At 42.4% G+C, this 17,787-nt stretch overlaps 2 protein-coding genes across 7 annotated transcripts; one reads left to right on the plus strand and one right to left on the minus strand.

Moving 5' to 3' along the window:
* Positions 1 to 654: 654 nt before the first annotated feature.
* LOC146972094 (uncharacterized) lies at positions 655 to 11,148 on the minus strand. Of its 6 annotated transcripts, none has more exons than XM_085801875.1 (8): positions 11,068 to 11,148; positions 5,606 to 5,663; positions 5,134 to 5,169; positions 4,326 to 4,358; positions 2,998 to 3,078; positions 2,788 to 2,856; positions 2,608 to 2,650; positions 655 to 1,354 (listed from the first exon to the last, which is right to left on the minus strand). In XM_085801875.1, the coding sequence occupies exons 2-8, from the start codon at positions 5,652 to 5,654 to the stop codon at positions 1,309 to 1,311; spliced, it is 357 nt and encodes a 118-aa protein (XP_085658001.1). In that variant the 5' UTR covers positions 5,655 to 5,663; positions 11,068 to 11,148; the 3' UTR covers positions 655 to 1,308. The 6 variants fall into 6 exon arrangements, with proteins under 6 accessions (XP_085658001.1, XP_085657999.1, XP_085658003.1 ...); XM_085801873.1 differs by having other exon boundaries at positions 2,998 to 3,084; XM_085801877.1 differs by lacking the exon at positions 11,068 to 11,148 and adding an exon at positions 9,598 to 9,895.
* Positions 10,243 to 17,233, plus strand: LOC146972095 (IgGFc-binding protein-like). Its single transcript, XM_085801869.1, has 10 exons — positions 10,243 to 10,440; positions 11,509 to 12,648; positions 12,752 to 13,086; positions 13,174 to 13,735; positions 13,825 to 14,420; positions 14,493 to 15,057; positions 15,138 to 15,682; positions 15,759 to 16,287; positions 16,429 to 16,625; positions 17,053 to 17,233. Exons 1-10 carry the CDS (start codon positions 10,398 to 10,400, stop codon positions 17,221 to 17,223), a joined length of 4,683 nt encoding a protein of 1,560 aa, XP_085657995.1. The 5' UTR covers positions 10,243 to 10,397; the 3' UTR covers positions 17,224 to 17,233.
* Positions 17,234 to 17,787: the final 554 nt, after the last annotated feature.

The following is a 17,787-nucleotide window of genomic DNA, read 5'->3' on the forward strand; positions in this document are numbered from 1 at the left end:
CAATCTGCTTGTCATTGTTAACATAAACTGGAATGGATCATTTTAAGGCACTTCAGCACAGACCTGTAGTCACTGCACACTCTGATTAGGACATAACTGCCTGGATTGGAGCCAGTGTTTAACTATTCCCAGCATTGCTGACTCCATAATAAGTGCTGCTCATGAAGCCACAAATGAAAAACTGACATGTCGAACAGGGATATGTCCCCCTTCCCCAGGGGAAAGTTTCCTTCGGTATCAAAGCAAATAAGGCAACCAGTGCCTTGGGTTCTTGGATAGAAAGCTTTCCTTCACAGAGCAGAGCATGATTGATTTTCATTTAAATGAAAACAGAGAAGCCATCATGCTTTGTATAAACAAAAGAATTGCTGGTATTTCCCCAATCATCCCCAACCCTTTATTTGATTTGCAAGATTTTATCCCTCCCTCACACCCAGCTTCTCTCCACCAGTGTGTGAGGCATTAATCTAACTCTCTGCAACATTCACAGGGCTATTTACAATCTGCAAGACTGAAGTGAAAGCCTTTCAAAACGAAAAAGAGGTGGAAAAGAAAACATCATCACTCATGGCGGTCGATTAATTTGCTGCCTTGCAAGACGGCGTTCACACTGGCTATTTCCACTCGTTTCTTTTTTCTTTTTTTCTCTCTCTAACTGAGGTTGAGAAGAGGGGGAACAGGTTTTTATCTTCCTATTGCACTGCCTCCTGTCACTCTTAATGGGCCGGGAACAGAAGATGTCAGACAAGTGAATAGGAGAACGAAGTGAGCACTGGGCTGGCTTAGTGTGGATTAGCATGGTTTGTCTCACTCAACCACCATTTCACACCGACAGGTCTGTTCCACATGCACCAAATCAAATGCAAATACAGTTTCACTGCATAGCTAGTGGGAATAATTTCTTGTTTCAGGTAGTAAAAATGCGGGCGGGGGGGGGTCTGGCTGTGCTAAATTATCCCTTTTAACAAAAGAAGCTCTAAGCCATATTCACTGGCTTAGATTCCTCAAATAGAATCCAATTAGAAGGCTTGAATGTGTTCCAAATGTCCCAGGCTAAATAATGTATGTGGAGTACAAACGGTTAGGACAACGACAAACATATACAACGGTTTAAAAAAACAAACAAACACATATTGCATATTCATCGATAGGAGCTTGTGTAGGAGCGAGCAATAAACTGAATGGTGAGAAGCAGACTGTTGTGCAAAGAAGTCTAGCTGTCCTGAGTCAAAGAGTTAGGAGATGGCATAGCCCAATGCATTGCTCCTCTCTTTCCTGTGTGTTTTAGACCTGCAGCTACACCAGGAACTAGACGGCCCCTTTCTGGTCCTGCTCTGTAGGCACGGAGTAGACCCTGCAGACAGACAGAGGAGGGAGGACGATGGTGTTGTTAAAAACAAAAGTATGACATCTTTAAGACATTTTTAGGCTCATTCTGGGTTTGTTAGCAGAAAAACACAAGAAGCATCAATATGTGTTGGAATTCAGGAAACGGCATGTCTGCCTCATGCTGCAGGGCTCTGACAGGTGCACAGTGACTGCATCGCCTCAAAACATAGCTCATCCCCAGGTGGGACTTATAAAGCTGGCAAGGAACTGTTGATCCAACAAGCCAGAGGTTGCTGTGTGATTAAGCCTCTTTTCAGCAGAGCGATCAGTCAGCACCAAACACTGCCAGAGCTGACTGCAGCCTCGGGAGGCAGCCAGTAATCCCGCGGTGGAATTTAACCCTTGCAGATTGACTTGGGTGTCTGCTCCACAACGGCAGTTCCCCTGCTGCTCGAACATCTCTCGGGACTAATTTGAACTCTGAAACCCCTCTGCCTCCAACCTGCAGGTCATGTAATACTGCACGCGAGAACAAAAGGAACTGATTAGTCTGCAGAAAATCTTTCCCAGAGCTAATGGTGGCTAAACAACCAACGTATGGAGGGCAGGAAAAGTGCAGAGAGAGAGAGAGAACATCTCTGTGTAACTGGTTTAGGCTGTTCTGCTGCAGATTGTTGTCATGACGCCAGGACTGTGTTTAGAGGCGTGTGTTATTCCTGAATAGAGTCACCTCCTCAGACCTGAGTTCATGGGTAGGAGAATGAACAAGTTAGGTCCTGTCCCATTCGGTCATACCGACCCAGTAGCACTGTCTCAGGTCTATTGTTGATGGCTAAGATGGAAAGGGTTCAAGGTGGGGCGTGTGTAGCGTTGGTAGTGTAGTGCCTCAGGCTTTAGTACCAATTGCTGTGCAAGTCTAGACGGGCTCAGATGGGTGGATGCTGGCTGCGTTTTGCCACTTGAGTGGTTTCTTTTTTGTTGTTTGTTTTTTTTGGTTTTAATGCTGATGACTTGGATGAAGTAGGACAAATTGGCAGGGCAGCAGAAAGGCTGTTACCCACCAGACGGGTTCTGTCACCTGCAGGCTGACATGGTGTCAAATGGAACATGCTGTATTGGCCTTACGAAGAAAATTAAGTTGCTCTTCTTGTTGCATGTGACAGTACAAGCAAAAAAGAAAAAGAAAAAAGAGTGACAGCATATTCAAACCTTACTAAGAGAACAACACAAAAGAAGATAATGTAACAAAGAAAAAAAAGTGAAGTAATTTGACCTTACCCTTGCTGTCGACTGTGCATGCGGCGTCTTACTAGCATTATGGCTGAAAGGGGAAGAAATTTTGAAAAAAAAGGTCACAGCTTAATAAGAGAAAAGTTGTGAAGTGAAGGGCTTTGAAGCAGCTTATTGTGGGAATGAAAAATTTACTAAATTGTGTCTGAGCAAAACGCAGATACTTACCGACTATCGCTGCAACTGAGAGAGCCACCACAGCCACAGCTACGATGATGACGATCAAGGTGAGCTGATCTAAAAGACAAAACGTGAAAGGGTGTGAATGAGCGTATTGAACAAGCAGTGTTAGGAGGGTTTAGTTGGTACAATTGTACTAATGAATCTGTGTTTCAATCCATTTACTGTGTAATACATATGACAAAATACTTTTCTAACCTGATTTGTCTTCTTCACCGGTAGTTTTATCTACAAATGTTGTACCGCGGGACTGTTTGCTGTCTATTACACCTTCAAATACTTTATCTGAAAAAGAGAACAAAAAGAACAAGAGAAGAGTTCATACAAGTGATGCTGATTTCAAGTGTGCTGTACATTCCCACCCCCTACATCACAATTCAAGCAGTACCTCTCCTACACACACAATAATACCACAAAATGTGCTTCAGCAGAAGAACTCAGTCATTAAATGAATAGTTCTACAATCTGGGAAATATGATTTTCATGTTGCTGAAAGATGAGAGGATCGATGCCATTCTTCTGTGTCTGTTTTCATTAAGCAGAAGGACTAGAAACAGAGAGGACGACAGGCAGCCATCATGAACCTGTCCACAGGAAATAATGAACACGCTTATTTGTACTTATCTGAACAAGAACCAATTTCTGCCTGGCTAAGGACAGTCTGATACAAAAAACCTCAAGTTACAAACAACACACAACATGATAATTATTGGGTTTTAGAAGTAGGCCTAGGTGGACAGCCAATTAAGCTGTGACCTGCTTTCCAGTCTTTGTGCCAGGCAAACTAACTGACTTCTGGCTTTAACTTCATATTTACCAGCAGATATGAGAGTAGTATTAATCTTCTCATCTAACTCTCAGGGGGAAGCGAATAAGCATATTCCCTAAAATTGTGGACTACTTTTTCCAAGTCTTGCAGATAATCATTTTGACGTGCGTGTTGCTTGAATAATTTAAAAGGCACTTGAAGGAAATTACAAACATGTATGGAATTAAATTTATGTGAATGTGTTTGTTTGAGGCTTTAGAGGAATCGCAGCCCTTCGCAGAGAGGCTGCTTCTCCAAGAGCCGACTGACTGCAGCCCTGCTCTAAACAGATCTGTAATTCTATCAAATGTCAATCAAAGTGAAGATGAGGAGTGACAGAGAGAGGCGTGGGAAGGGAATGAAAATGCCAATGTTGATTAGCTGACCGGCAGGACGGTGGAGACGTCGACGTGTTCATTGGCCTTTCGGCAGAATCCACAGGGCCCCTCCAGGGAGCTAATTGATTCCATCAGGCCTTAATGGTTGGGAGGAGGGGAAGCCCGACAGGGGCCACAGCCCCTCACACATCTCACTGGACTAGAACGCCCTATACATAATGCTGACTTACTGACAACAATTACAGAGGCCATAACCTTAACACACTCTCCTCTGGACAGCTGTGATTACAGTGTTCGTGGATGTCACACGGAAGAAACTAGAAACGGGTGCAGCCCTTCTATCCACTCTTGGGAAATAAAGTAAGAGTAAGAGTACTTACCCCCTTTCTCATAGAGATCCTCATCATCGACATCTGTAAGATAAAAAGAAATTACCTGCTTGTTGCTTCTCAGTTGTGAGCATTTTGCACATATCAACGCTGTAATAATTCTCCCTGTGTGTAATAGTCAGGATATAGACATTTTAATGTTTTAGCAACAATATTAATTGAAGGTTTATGAAGTCACTTTAGGGCTAAAAGGCCTAGGAGCAAACAAAATTAACTATGAACAAAAATCAATATTGCACAAGAAATCTTACCTACAGAACTAGAGAAACTACACCCACTATGTGGAGTGACCAAAACCATGACTAAAAACCTCCAGATGAGGAAGCAAAACCATAAGGGAGAGCTGCAGGTGTGTCACACATTATCATGCAGCCCCTGTAGTGCACTTGCGTAAAGTGAGTAGAAATGTGCTAGGAAAGGTTTTGTTTCCCTTGTCCAGCAGGCTGCATTATGAATATAGGTCACATATTTTTCAATTATTCTATTTGACATGAAATTCACTGATTCATGTCAACAAACATGTCTTGTGTGACCCCTGACATCTGTTAATTACTTCATACATGGCCTAAAGGACCCACTGAGCTTAGCCAAATATTGGAACTGACAGTAATTGTACAGGAAACGTGTAGAAACAAGCCAAGGGCCTAAGAATGAAAATTACAGTGTAATAATTTCTTTAATAACAAATTAACCAAATATGTTGTTGGTACATATGGCCACACATTCTCTTCCTTATGTCAAATACATTTTATTTAATTTATTCAGCTTTTCTTATTTTATACAAAGATGAATGACATACCAGGATCTCCAGATCCTTCACCGTCTTCTGAAACAGCTGTGAAAAGAGACGGAGTAAAAGAGGTTTTGATCAATGGGTTTCACCTGGTTAAATAAAAAAAAAGTAAATAATACACTCACAGCTTAAAAGATTAATGGCCATTAAAACTCTGCTTCAGAATGCTTCTACACTCAGGACTGTATACATAAAGTCTATCTGCTTATACCGAGAGAGTGAAGTACTGGGAATATTGTTGCTAATTTCACTGCTCTCCTTTAATGTTATTCTTATACGTGCCACCACTTTCTTTCAGTGTAGCGCCTTCTCTTTCAGGTGGTCGCATAATTCAAAAAGTGAGCGCATACATTAATCCTGTTGCACACAGCACAGCCTGCTCATACGCAGGTAGGTGAGAAAAACATACCGGCGCAGGGACACATAGGCCCTGATTAGATGTTTATCACCTGAAAGCGTCACAGAGATGAGAACATACCAGTAGCGGCTGGCAGCAGCAGCAGACACAGGAACAGCAATCGCATCATCTTCAAATGCTGTAGAGAGGGAGGGGAGAGAAACCGAGTTAAAAATACCTGCTATTAATATTCAGAGCCATTGATGTGTGTGAAATCTTGGTGTTTTGGTTTAGAGATAGAATGTGATGGAAAGCAGAAACGCTGTCTATTATTGGGTGCTTGTTTGGCACTTTGAGTTCCAGGATCACGTACCGCGAGTCACTGGAAAACTACAAATTCCACACCAGCCAGTCCTTGAACTGTTTAAAACTAGTTGGTTAAGAAGTATGCAGGTTAAGAAGTATGCAGGCAAATCCAGATTGCAATCTGAGGGTCAGAGAACGACAGCCTTATTTCCCTTAGTGCTCAGCAGAAAAACAATTGAGTTTTCTGTCAACAGGTGACAAGTGTCTATTCAACATTTTCCCCTTGCTTAGTGAGGCCCAGGTGTCATGCCAGGTGTTGAGCAGCATTAGAAAAATGATTGTGTCCCATGACTTTCTCTGGTGAAGGACTCAGATCAATAATTTATTTTTATTCACTGTATGTGGCTCAGGAGTTTTTCTGTCATTCTAATATGGAACTAAAAAACCATGAGCCCAATTTAGCATATCCACCAACTCTACCTCATTAAGGAAACAAAATGACACTGGCTGTGACGTCTGTTTGTATGTTGTTTTTCGATGGAAGAAATGCCACTACTTCCTCATGGCACAGCCCCAAAACAAACTCTACCTCCGCTCCCCATCGCCACCTCTTAGATGTGAAACACAGATGTTGCTGGCCTGCCAAACAAAGTGCCAGCTGTATTCAGCACAATAAGACCAGTGATATTTTTAATTTGGGGAAACATGGGAATGGCCTCTCCTCTGGTCTTGTCCCGGATGATGCAGCCAGAGTTTGGCATGGGACCAGGAATCAATAATCACTCATGTAATGTTTGATTCTGAAGGAACTAACCCATTGACCTTTCTGTCATACAATAGCCCCCTCTTCATTGTTAGCAATGCCCATTGTGTCCTTGCTTCCTCCATGACTATGAGAAACAGGGCTAAGGGACAGCAGCAAAACCTCTAAACACCTACTCTTCACCCACCCACAGCAGTTACCGACTCACTGCTTCCTACTTATTACTACAATTTAAGGAAGTGGATTATGTTCAGTACATGGCAAGGAGATTCAAATCACCATATTAGGTGAATGGAAATGAAGACATGAGAGGCATGTGACTTAAGAATGGAAACAGGACACTCTGCGGCATCAATTATTTCTTTTAATAAGGTTTTGGGCACTTTAATGAAAGACCGAGGCATCAGGGATGTGTCCATACACTGTAATCTTATCTATAAATGTGGCCATGGTAGATGATCTCCTCAAACCTTCATGCGAGACAAATGTCTACCCTGTAGGGCTGCAAAGGAATGAGTATGGCCCAGTCCACAACAAGATTATCTTCATGCTAAATTAGCAGAACAGCATCAAGGACTATTTTGGTTGACTATATTGGAAAAAGATGTTAATCACGCAACTGAGGCTGATTGGAGAGGGAGTGTGGTGTGGGCTGTTCTGGCCTCCTGAATAGCTGCAGTAAATCTCCAAACACAAATAACCTAAGAAGCTGCAAATAAAACCCCCTTCTGTATCCAATTTGCTTTTCAGAGTCACTTTGGGTGAAATAATAAGCTGATCCAATTTGGAAATATTTATCAACCCAGTCCACTGCCTCTGTATTAAAGTGGCTCCTGACGCCTGCATTATTTTTCAAATTGGGTAATATATTCTTGTACATTTGAATACCGATTGAATTTGCTCTTTAATACCACAGCTAGTTTTCAACATATAATATCCAATGGCTTGCTTATTAAGTAGACATGCTGACTGCCTTCTGGTGGGAGATGAAACGATCATAGACTCTAAACGTTGAAATCGAAAAAATGGAGAACAAGGCCTAAACAGTGCTGTAGCTGGAGGGTGGATGAGTCTTGTTTTTTCTGTTTTCCCCAGTGCAATTTTCCACTGACAGGATTAACCCTGAACCTCATACCTGTCTGGTCAGGCCAGCCCACAGAACACCTAAATCTTGTTTACCAGGTTTAAGTTTCAATGATGAACACTTCCAGCCCCTAACCCACCCAGTACTATCTATATCAACAAAATACTCACACACAAACAGAAGTTTACTTCATGTACATAAACAGAACTACATGCAGAGACACAGACAACCGCTCTCTTATCTGGTTGCACACTGCACAGATAACAGCCCTATGCTCAACCACCATGCACTTGTGACAAGACTTTGACACCATCGATAGAAATCACTAACATGCAAAGATATCAGAATTACTGTGGCCTATAGAGTTCATAGGAAAAGCGATACAAGCATGAACATTTGAGAAAGAAGGAGAGAAGATAGGGGAGAAAAAGTTTACGATTATTGTGAAGATGTATCAAAACTAAAACAGACTCGCTCTAAAAAGAGTGAGCAGCGCAACAAGGGATAAGGGTGAGACAGGCGGGGGAAAGCACTCAGATCATTTGTTATTCATTGCCATTCAATTTTATAAAAGTGGTAGCTTACTCTGCTTCAGTGAAGAGAGAAAATATTCTTATTGAAATGTTTACTCAACTCTGCCATCTCTACAGTGGCTGTTTATCTAAGAGCGGATGATGCAATGCCATCTTTTCCCCCCATAACATAAGACACTCTTCTATGCCACTGGACTGCGAACAAAGTAACAAGCAAACTAATGATAAAATAAAACCAAAAAAGAAAGAAGTAAGCAAGAAAAACTCACAATACCTCAGTTGGTGCCATGCATACGAGTGAGCAATCCACCTTTGATAAACAGTGACTAAGTAGTTACTTCCAATAGAAATTGCTTGTGGGTGTCTTGTTGAGCATCAGGCCAATAAAGCCAGCAGCAAAAGAGGATATGAGTGTGTGTCTGACTATGGCAGCTGCCTGAGAGACACATATCCTGTATTTGCCTACCCCCCCCCCTCTCTCTCTCTTTTGCTCTCTGCACACGTGTGTACAAAAACATAAATCATGCTAATACACACAAGAATGAAGGGATTCTATAGTCCAGCCAAAAATGTTGGTATTTTAAACCTCTGCTGTGGTCAAAACAGCAACAATCAGATTTAGGGGCATACAGCACACCGGGCACGTACACCTCAGGTTTGCTTTTTATCAGATGGAGACAAAGCTGTTGTTTTCTGTTTTGTTAAGCGCACTATCACAAGACCTATCCCAGACGCACTGAGGGTTTGCACAACCCAATCTATCTGAAATGCAGCCTCATCACTCCTCTAAGAACCAAGCAACACACAACGTTTGGAGTGGGGGGGGGGGGGACTCAGCAGAGACAATGTGTGAAGGGCTCAACAAAGATTTGGCGCCCTTGCTTCACCTCTGACACTCCCTGGGCAAACAACAGCAGAAAAACACTTTGTTATTTAGTGTCAGACTAATATTATGGTTGAAAGCGCCCCCACCATTACACACGACAATCTTAGCATATACACATGCGCGCGCACACACACACAGGGACACACACATACAGGAAATGAGATAAGGGGTGTTAGTGTGCCAAGTCAATTTTTTAACATTAATAGCTCCATCACCTTTTGTGACCTGCTTCCTTCAGGAAGAAGCCTGGATATTTGAATGAATGAAATCAAAGTGCCACATAGCTACACACATCACTACAGGACAAACTGACAAAGTGCTGTTGTTTAGAGCTGAAATATCTTACACACTGTAGGAGAATTACAGATAATTTACACACATCTGGGCAAACTTGTTAAATAAGACAGAAAAAACTTAGAATACTTGAAAATATACAGGAAATAGTGTGAAAAGGGTTCACTGCTGAGACAATAATGCTCATAAACCAACAAAAAAAAGCTCAATGGTGGTAATTTTGTATCACATTACAGTCTGTTAACATTTAAAATACCAATAACCTACCAGCTCAGGGGAGAGCCAGGTCTGATGCAAAGTGTGTGTACTCCTTTGGAGGAAAATTTGGGTTTTAAAACAACACCCCTGTGTCTCTTTCTTCGTGCCTGCCTTGAAACTTGACGCACTCACCGCAACTGTAACGTCAGGCGATCATATGAGCAACACAGAGGCGCTGAGTCGTTAACAGGAAAAGCTCTCTGCGATTGATACATTATTCTCACCTACGAGGGGATTCACAGCCACCTCATTTTGCGCTTTAAAAACTGCCCTTCGTTTTTTGCCGCGTAGTTAAGTTTCTGCCACTGTGGAAAATACCTTCCAGACTCTGCTCACAACAGCTGTTTTGTTTCCTGAAAGTGAGTTATGCTCAGCTCTGCTCCTGTCAAAAACTAAATTAGAGCAGAGCAGTCAAATCATTAAGGCCAATGCTGTAATGATTGGCGTTTGCGGTTGTTTTTTTGTTTTGTTTTGTTTTGTTTTTTGCACTGAGCTACAAAATGACAGGAAGTTGTGATAATCAAGGATAATGCAGATCACCTGGCAGGTGCAGTTTTAATTTGTCCACGACTGATGACGTCCATGGTGAGTGACTGACAAGCTGAAATCACGAAGCACAGGTGTGCTAATTAACCACCTTAACCATCGCCCTCCATTGTATCTGGTGGTGTGTTGCCAGCTTAATCGATAAGTTTCGACACTGTTTTCCTCATGCAAATAGCCCGTAATTCATCAGTTTAAATCAAGGAAAACAGAATCAGTAGCTACATTTGTTCCATCCATGTTAGTTTCCTTGTCAGAGTGAAGCAATGCAGTTTGTGCTGCTCCTCCACTTGTGTGTCCTGGGACTAGGTGAGTGTCATGGTTTATAAATTGTTATTGTTAATAGTGCTGAGCTGGAATTAAACTATAAATTCATGTCATTGGTATACCCAATTTTGGAACTCAACTAAATTTTCACCAAGTTAGTCTTTTCCTTGCTCCAGTTTCACCTTCATCACCACTCTCCTGGATGTTTGCAGCATTAGCATTATTACTCTTTCACCTGCACCACTCAAGTCTCAACAGTTCTGCTGTCTATCTTGAGAGGTTCTATTTGACCAGTTATGAGTGATGAATAGGGTGTGGCTATTTCTTAACCCATGGCGCAACAAAAGATACTAATCTGTGCACTGTTAAAAGGTATTACTGGCTGTAATTGGTGTCTTGAGAAATTTGCAATTGCCTTTTTTTTTCTATTGAGATGTGCATAATTAGATATAATTTAAAAAACAAAACAAAGAACACACCAAACCATCACCACAACAACAGTTTGTCCTTGTTTACAATGATGCAGATTTTCTTTTTTTTCTTTTTACATTTGTTTCATTTTTCATGACAATCATTACAGTATAAACTTGTGATAAAGATCAACCTGTGAGAAATTAGGCAGTAGTTTTAAGCAAGTAATTCACAGTGTAGACTGAAAAGTAAACTTACATTTAAGTGAGCTGTTGTTTAGATATGTCTCTATACACTGCTGGTATGTCGTTGCTCCCACGCCAAGATCCTTGTTATCATGGAAACTGCCAGAGTGAGTGTGCACGTTTTAATACAGTGTACTCGGCCAGGAACTAGGAACTACGTTCTTCATTGGCTGCTGAGCCTGTTGAAATCCGACACCACCTGTCTTATCTGTTACACAAGTTGACATACTGTGCACACACTGGGAAACTCCAGTGAATAGACATTGTCATTTGGTGCAAAAGTGTTTACCATTATTAAATCATTAATTACTGTCAGAGGTCGATCTTTCTTAATCATGTTATTGTTCACTTTATATGCACATTTCCTGCAGATGTAATGTGGAAATATATTGAAATGTTTTATATTGAATATGAATATACAGTAAGAGTTAACTCAGTTTTCTGTTATCTGCAGGCCTGTCTGCAGCCAGTCCTGGTAGAAGATTTCTGATGATGTTTCCCCCTCAAAATGACCCAACAGCAAATGTTAGTCACCAAGTAACTATAATGGCCACTGATGTTTGGACCCCGGTCACTGTGATGGTTCTGGAAACCCGCTTCATGCAGCGTATCTTCCTGTCTGCTCACCAGTCAAAGACACTCCACCTGCCATTGTCTGTTGAAATGAGGAGTGCTCACTCCTCCCACCTCCTCAGTGTGGTGTCCTTGAAGCCTGTTACAGCACTTGCCTCATTCTGCACCCAGACTGGTTGTGACCACAGCCTCCTTCATGATGTGTCCACCTGGGGGACCCACTACTATCCCATTACGCCTCACTTACCTAACCAAACAGCTGTCAGTCAGATGGTGATCACCAGTTCAGACCGTGAGACATCAGTGGACATCTTACTCACAGGGGACGTGCTCTTTGATGATAAATTGTACCACAGCGGCAATGTGCTTAAGTTGCATATAGGGGTGCTGCAGAGTGTGTACCTCCAGAGCAACACCAGTCTCTCTGGCTTGGAGATAAATTCACAAGAAGCTGTAGGTGTTGTGGTTGGCTTTACATGTTCCAAACACACACATGAAGATTGTTTCTATGGATTTGCTGAACTCTCTCCAGTTTCACACTGGAGTTTTGATCACATTTTATTTCCCCTAGAAAACACAGGAATGAGTTCCAGTGCCCTGTTGGCAATGGCTTCTATGAACTCTGCTCTGGACATCAACACCAACACTGGGCAGAAGACAGTCTCTCTTGTAGGTGGCGTTATGACGGTCATCCCAGTTGTGACCTCAGATAAAATCCACATAACTAGTGACAGTCCCCTCCAACTTGTTTACTTCAAACATGTCAGTGGACAGAGTTTTTCAACATTAACTGTAGTGCCATCTGTAGATGATATCTGCCAGACTTATTCAGGCAATATGAGTGAGCAGCAACGTAACAGTGATCACAGAGGAGATTTAAAGTCTGGTGTTCAGTTCTCCCAAAGTGCCAACTTTCCTCAACAGTCAGGTGATACAGAGCTCAGTCTTCCTCAAACAGACACAGACGTCAGACACTACCTGAGTAACATGAACAGACTACGTGCAGCAGTGTGTGAGAAAAGTATGAACTGAGGCTTTTTCAGTGATTTTACGTACTTAATTGTTGAACATTTGGTGTCTTGATCTGTAACACTGACATGAATATGAACTTTTTTTTGTTTCAGCTGCACATTCTTGTGAAGATCTACAGTGTGACCACAAAAGGATGTGCCGTATCAGAGATAAAAAACCAATCTGTGCCTCAAAAGTTGAAATATGCTCTGTATTTCGTGACAGTTACTACCACATGTTTGATGGCAGAGATTGCGTCCTAAAGGGGAACCCTAACTACACTTTAGTTCAGACTACCTGTACCGGCTTGAATGCTCCTGTTCCACTGCAGATTAATATAGCCAGAGCATATTTGAACAGTCCCACTGTTTCCACTGTCCACAGAGTGCAGATAAGCACCCAAGGCCTTCATATTTCCATAGTTAAAGGAGACAAAAACCATGTGAGGGTGAGTGCAATAAATGCATTTAAATTATATATACACTTTTGTAATTTGCAAGTTCATATAGCTCACTCTTGTGTTTACACTCAATAGATTGACGGACAGAAGAGGAACCTGCCCCTGACCCTGGGAAATGGATCTCTGAACTTTTACCCTAGTGGCTCCAGTGTTGTCTTGGAGACTAACTTTGGCCTGGTGCTGCAGTATGACTGGAAGCACCACCTTCAGGTTGCAGTCGGTCCAGAGCTGTTTGGAGTCCTGTGTGGCTTGTGCGGAAATGCTAATCACAGCTCCTCAGATGGCGTCATTGCCTCTAATGGCACTGATGGGACTCGGATGGGAGCTGCAGGCTCCTACACTGAAGACTGCAGCGGAGGTGTCTCGTGTCCAGTGTGCAGCCAGAGCCAGACCAAATCTTTTTCTGGCTCTAAAGGCAGCTCACTTAGGATTTTGCATGAGCTACTGCAAAGGAGGGGTGGTCCTTTTGCAGATTGTCATTCATATATTGATCCTGAATTATTTGTAAATAGTTATGTAAACAGCCTTCATGTCCAAGGAACTGGCTCTTCTATGTGCAGTGTCTTGACCGCCTATACTAACATCTGCCAGAGGCATGGAGCCAAAGTCCAAAACTGGAGAGCCATTACCAAGTGTCGTGAGTCTGCTAACATTTCTTTTAAGTTTATTTTTATTTGTTAGAATAATGGTTTGCCTATAAAATGATTGTGTTGTCCCTTTTCACAGCTTTAGCATGTCCTCTGAACAGCCACTATGAGATCTGTGGCTCTGCCTGCCCTGCTACATGCGCTCACCCAGTGGCCCATCATAACTGCACACTGCCTTGTGTGGAATCATGTCAATGCAACAAGGGATATCTGCTGAGTGGTGGCAAGTGTGTGCCACATTCAGAGTGTGGTTGTGTCCACCAAGGTTCCTACTATCTCCCCAAGGAAAACTTCTGGGTTGGTGAGCAGTGCCAAGAGAAATGTACGTGTCAGCCCAAGTCCAAGAAGATTATGTGCACTCAGTCTCGTTGCCAGTCTGGGGAAGTGTGTAAGACTGTGAATGGAGTCTTGGGCTGTCACATGGATCGGCCTGGGGTGTGCATAGCCAAAGGAGATCCTCACTATACCACCTTTGATGGGCGTAACTTTGATGTTTATGGCAACTGTAGTTATCTCCTCACTTCTCACTGTCCCACCTGGGGGGGCATGGAGGACTTTAACGTGGAGGTGCAGAACCAGATGACGGATGCCACCGCTGTTTCCTTTCGCCGCGTTAAAATGTTGGTTTCTGGTTATGTCATTGAGATGTCAAACGACTGGAGTCACAGGGTAGAGGTATGTTCATTTATTTGCCACTGTACTTTTAGACCAATTTCTCAGTTTTAACATTACTCTCCCTTTTCTCAGGTAAATGGTCTGCTTCTGCATCTCCCATCTGTGTTGAGTCAAGGCAAAGTAAAGCTCTACATGAATGGACTCTCAAAACACATAGAGACTGATTTTGGCGTTGTTGTGACGTACAGTCCTGATGTTCTGACCGTCCAAATGCCAAGGATCTACTCTGGTAATCTCTGTGGCCTGTGTGGAAACTTTAATGCTAATCCAGAAGATGACTTGATACTTGATGATGATGATGATGATGCTGATGAAGCTGATATTCTTCATGCCATTAGATACTGGCAAATCGACACTGAAAACCAATGTGTGGATTCACTTATAACCTCCTCGGCTTGCACTTCACATGATGTGGCTCTTTATGGTGGAAAGGATTTCTGTGGAAGGCTACTGGATACAGAGGGAGTGTTCCAGGGCTGCCACAAAATGGTTGATCCACAAGATTTCTATGATAACTGTCTTCATGATCTCTGTTATAGTAAAGAGACAACCCTGTGTCAGATTCTGTCCAGCTACGTCACTGTATGTCAAGAAATGGGAGCTTTAGTAGATGATTGGAGGGCTTCCAACTTTTGTAGTAAGTAAGATTCCACATTTTCTTTTGAATGTGAAATGTGTAAAAATATATATTTATTATATTTTCCTCCTCTCTTTCAGATCTCACCTGTCCACCTTACAGTGAATACCACCTGTGCTCTAGTCAAGTCTCTGATTGTGCAGAAAATCCAAATCCCCTAGCAGCAAAATGCAAAGAGGGCTGTTTCTGCAAACCTGGGTATTTCCACAGTGGTGGTAAATGTGTACCAAACTCTGAGTGTGGCTGCATTCACAATGGTGTTTACCATGAAATCCATGAGAGCTTCTATTCTGAGAACTGCCAGCTCCACTGTGTCTGTATGGGCCACGACACGCTGCAGTGCACCAACCACACATGTCCTATTGGAACAAAATGTTTCATCCAAGATGGCTACAGGGCATGCCATGCATCACAACCTGCTAAATGTGCAGTCTTCGGTGGCCGACACATCAGGAACTATGATGGGCTCAGCTTTGACTTTGATATGGGAGAAGGACCATATGTTTTATCCCAGGTTTGTGATGAGGAGGAATCTGACCCCATAATTGTCCAGCAAGGAGATCTGCACCTCAGGGACCATGGGTTGAACATTTCATTGGAAAGGCAGCTTTTTGGAAAAGCCAAGGTAAACTGTTGTGCATTTGCAAACACATACTGTTTCAGTTTGCCTTGTTTATAACTTTAACTATTTAAAATTTCAGATTAATGGTGTTCTGTGGGGTCTTCCTGTACAACTGGATCATGTCGCAATACTCCCTTCTGGCTCGCTGACCTATGTTGTTGTTGTTGACACTGGGTTGGTTGTTATTTATGGAGGGCCTGATCTCATACAAGTAGCAATTCCTGCATCCCATAGACAACTCTGCGGCTTATGTGGAAACCTCAGTGCTGTTGCTACAGAGGACAAACTGGACCTGAATGGCAGACTGATAAGTGGTGTTTCTACATCTGTGTCTACCTGGCCTCTTTCACCACCTGGAGCAAACTGCAACTCAACCAGGGCAGCAGAATTTGCATCTGATGACGTCTGCGGCATTATGCTTTCCTCTGTAGGACCATTTAGTGGATGCCACTCCACTGTGCACCCAGAGCCTTTCTTTCAGAACTGTGTGAATGACTTGTGTATGTCTAATGGGAATGTAGATTTCTTTTGCAGGAGTTTGAGAGAATACACTTTTGCATGTCAAGATGAAGAAGCCCAAGTTGAGCCATGGAGGAGTGAGAAGTGTCGTGAGTATTTGTGAAAAGGGTTTTTCATTAGTAACTCAGAGGTCGGCACATATGCTTGAGTTCTCCTTCAAGGACTCAGACTCTATAAAGTGTGTGATGATCTGGACTTTACAATATATTAACAGTTTTTCTCTCCCACAGCACTGTCTTGCCCTGAAAACGCTCACTACAATATATGTGTTAGTGCATGCCCCGAGTCCTGTGGTATTTTATCTGATATCCACTGCCCATGGCCCTGTCATGAGGGATGTCAATGTGACTCTGGATACATGCAGAGTGGAAATGGCTGTGTCAAAGCTGAGCAATGTGGTTGCTTCTACCATGGCCACTACTACGAGGTAAGTTGCTACACATGTACATTTTCCCTTTTATCAAAACAATCCATATTTAATTTCTGTCTTCATGCAACGGGGCTACACACTAGGCATGTGGTCTGACCGGAAAAGTGCAGCTTTGCTCGGCTTCTGATAAACGTGTTGTTTTCCTGAGGGTGTGCTGCTGTGACACATTTTCATATGACCCCACGGCAAGTTCAGTTATAAACATGTTGCACCAAACAAGCGACCTGCCTTAGTTATTCCATCCACTCTTTATAACATGACTCATTAATGTTTTTGCGCAACTTGGATATGCCTCACCTAAACATGTGACACGATTAATCACAAAATCCTATGTCTTTGTGTTGGGTTGGGTGGTTGTTTTGCCTATGGTGTTTAGAGAACAGTTGGATAACGCACACAAACAGTGACTCACTGTTTTCTGTAGATTGGGGCGATATTACGGGCCGAGGGATGCTTCATGCAGTGTAACTGCTCTTCCACTGCCACCATGTGCTGTGAATCAGTCTCTTGCCCTGAGGGACAAAGCTGCACCTTTAACAATACCTGGGGCTGTGTAAGGAAAGGTAGGCCCAGCTGGTTCTACTGGGTTGGGTGACATTTCCTCACAGGCTGGCGGGTTTTTCCTCAGTTTGTACCATGCAGCACTCACTCAAATTAATGTCACTTTGTTTTTTGTAAGGACTGTTTTGCAACCTCATACACGGCACAAAGGTTTTTTTTTCTCTGTGCCCTGGCATTTTACCCAAAATGTGGTTAACTCCTCACACATCTGAATAGTGCATTGTGCTTGTATGCTGTCTGCCTTCGTCTGCACTTCACAATGATGATCTAGTGCTTGTCAATCACAAATAATATTGCACCCTTTTTTTATATATATAATTTTACTTGTCCTCATTGAAGCCCATGACATTTAAAAGAAATGTCTCAATTGACTGTGAATGGGTATTTGCATTTAATGCTGTTTTGTTTTTGTTTGTAACCACAGAATATCTGCACTTTAGTGTTTTTGCTTCAACTTACATTTCTCTTTATTTACAGATGTTTTTTTTAATGCTCAAGTGTCTAATGCATAAACAGCCATTTCTCTGATAACCTTTTAACCACAATTTTTCAGCCAATAATTTTTTTTAATTTTTTTTTATTAACCTTTATTTATACA

The sequence above is a fragment of the Trachurus japonicus genome, chromosome 16, assembly GCF_045865225.1.
Source record: "Trachurus japonicus isolate A0001 chromosome 16, Traja_1.0".
NCBI classification, from domain to species: Eukaryota; Metazoa; Chordata; class Actinopteri; order Carangiformes; family Carangidae; genus Trachurus; species Trachurus japonicus.

Coding starts and splice junctions, on each gene's coding strand:
- LOC146972094 (XM_085801871.1), bottom strand. Junction 4,359..5,133: donor TGAAGGATCTGGAGATCCTG/GTATGTCATTCA, acceptor TTTATCTTACAG/ATGTCGATGATGAGGATCTC. Junction 2,857..2,997: donor CGGTGAAGAAGACAAATCAG/GTTAGAAAAGTA, acceptor TTTGTCTTTTAG/ATCAGCTCACCTTGATCGTC.
- LOC146972095 (XM_085801869.1), top strand. CDS start 10,398: ATGCAGTTTGTGCTGCTCCTCCACTTGTGTGTCCTGGGACTAG. Junction 13,087..13,173: donor GAGACAAAAACCATGTGAGG/GTGAGTGCAATA, acceptor TACACTCAATAG/ATTGACGGACAGAAGAGGAA. Junction 16,626..17,052: donor ACCATGGCCACTACTACGAG/GTAAGTTGCTAC, acceptor TGTTTTCTGTAG/ATTGGGGCGATATTACGGGC.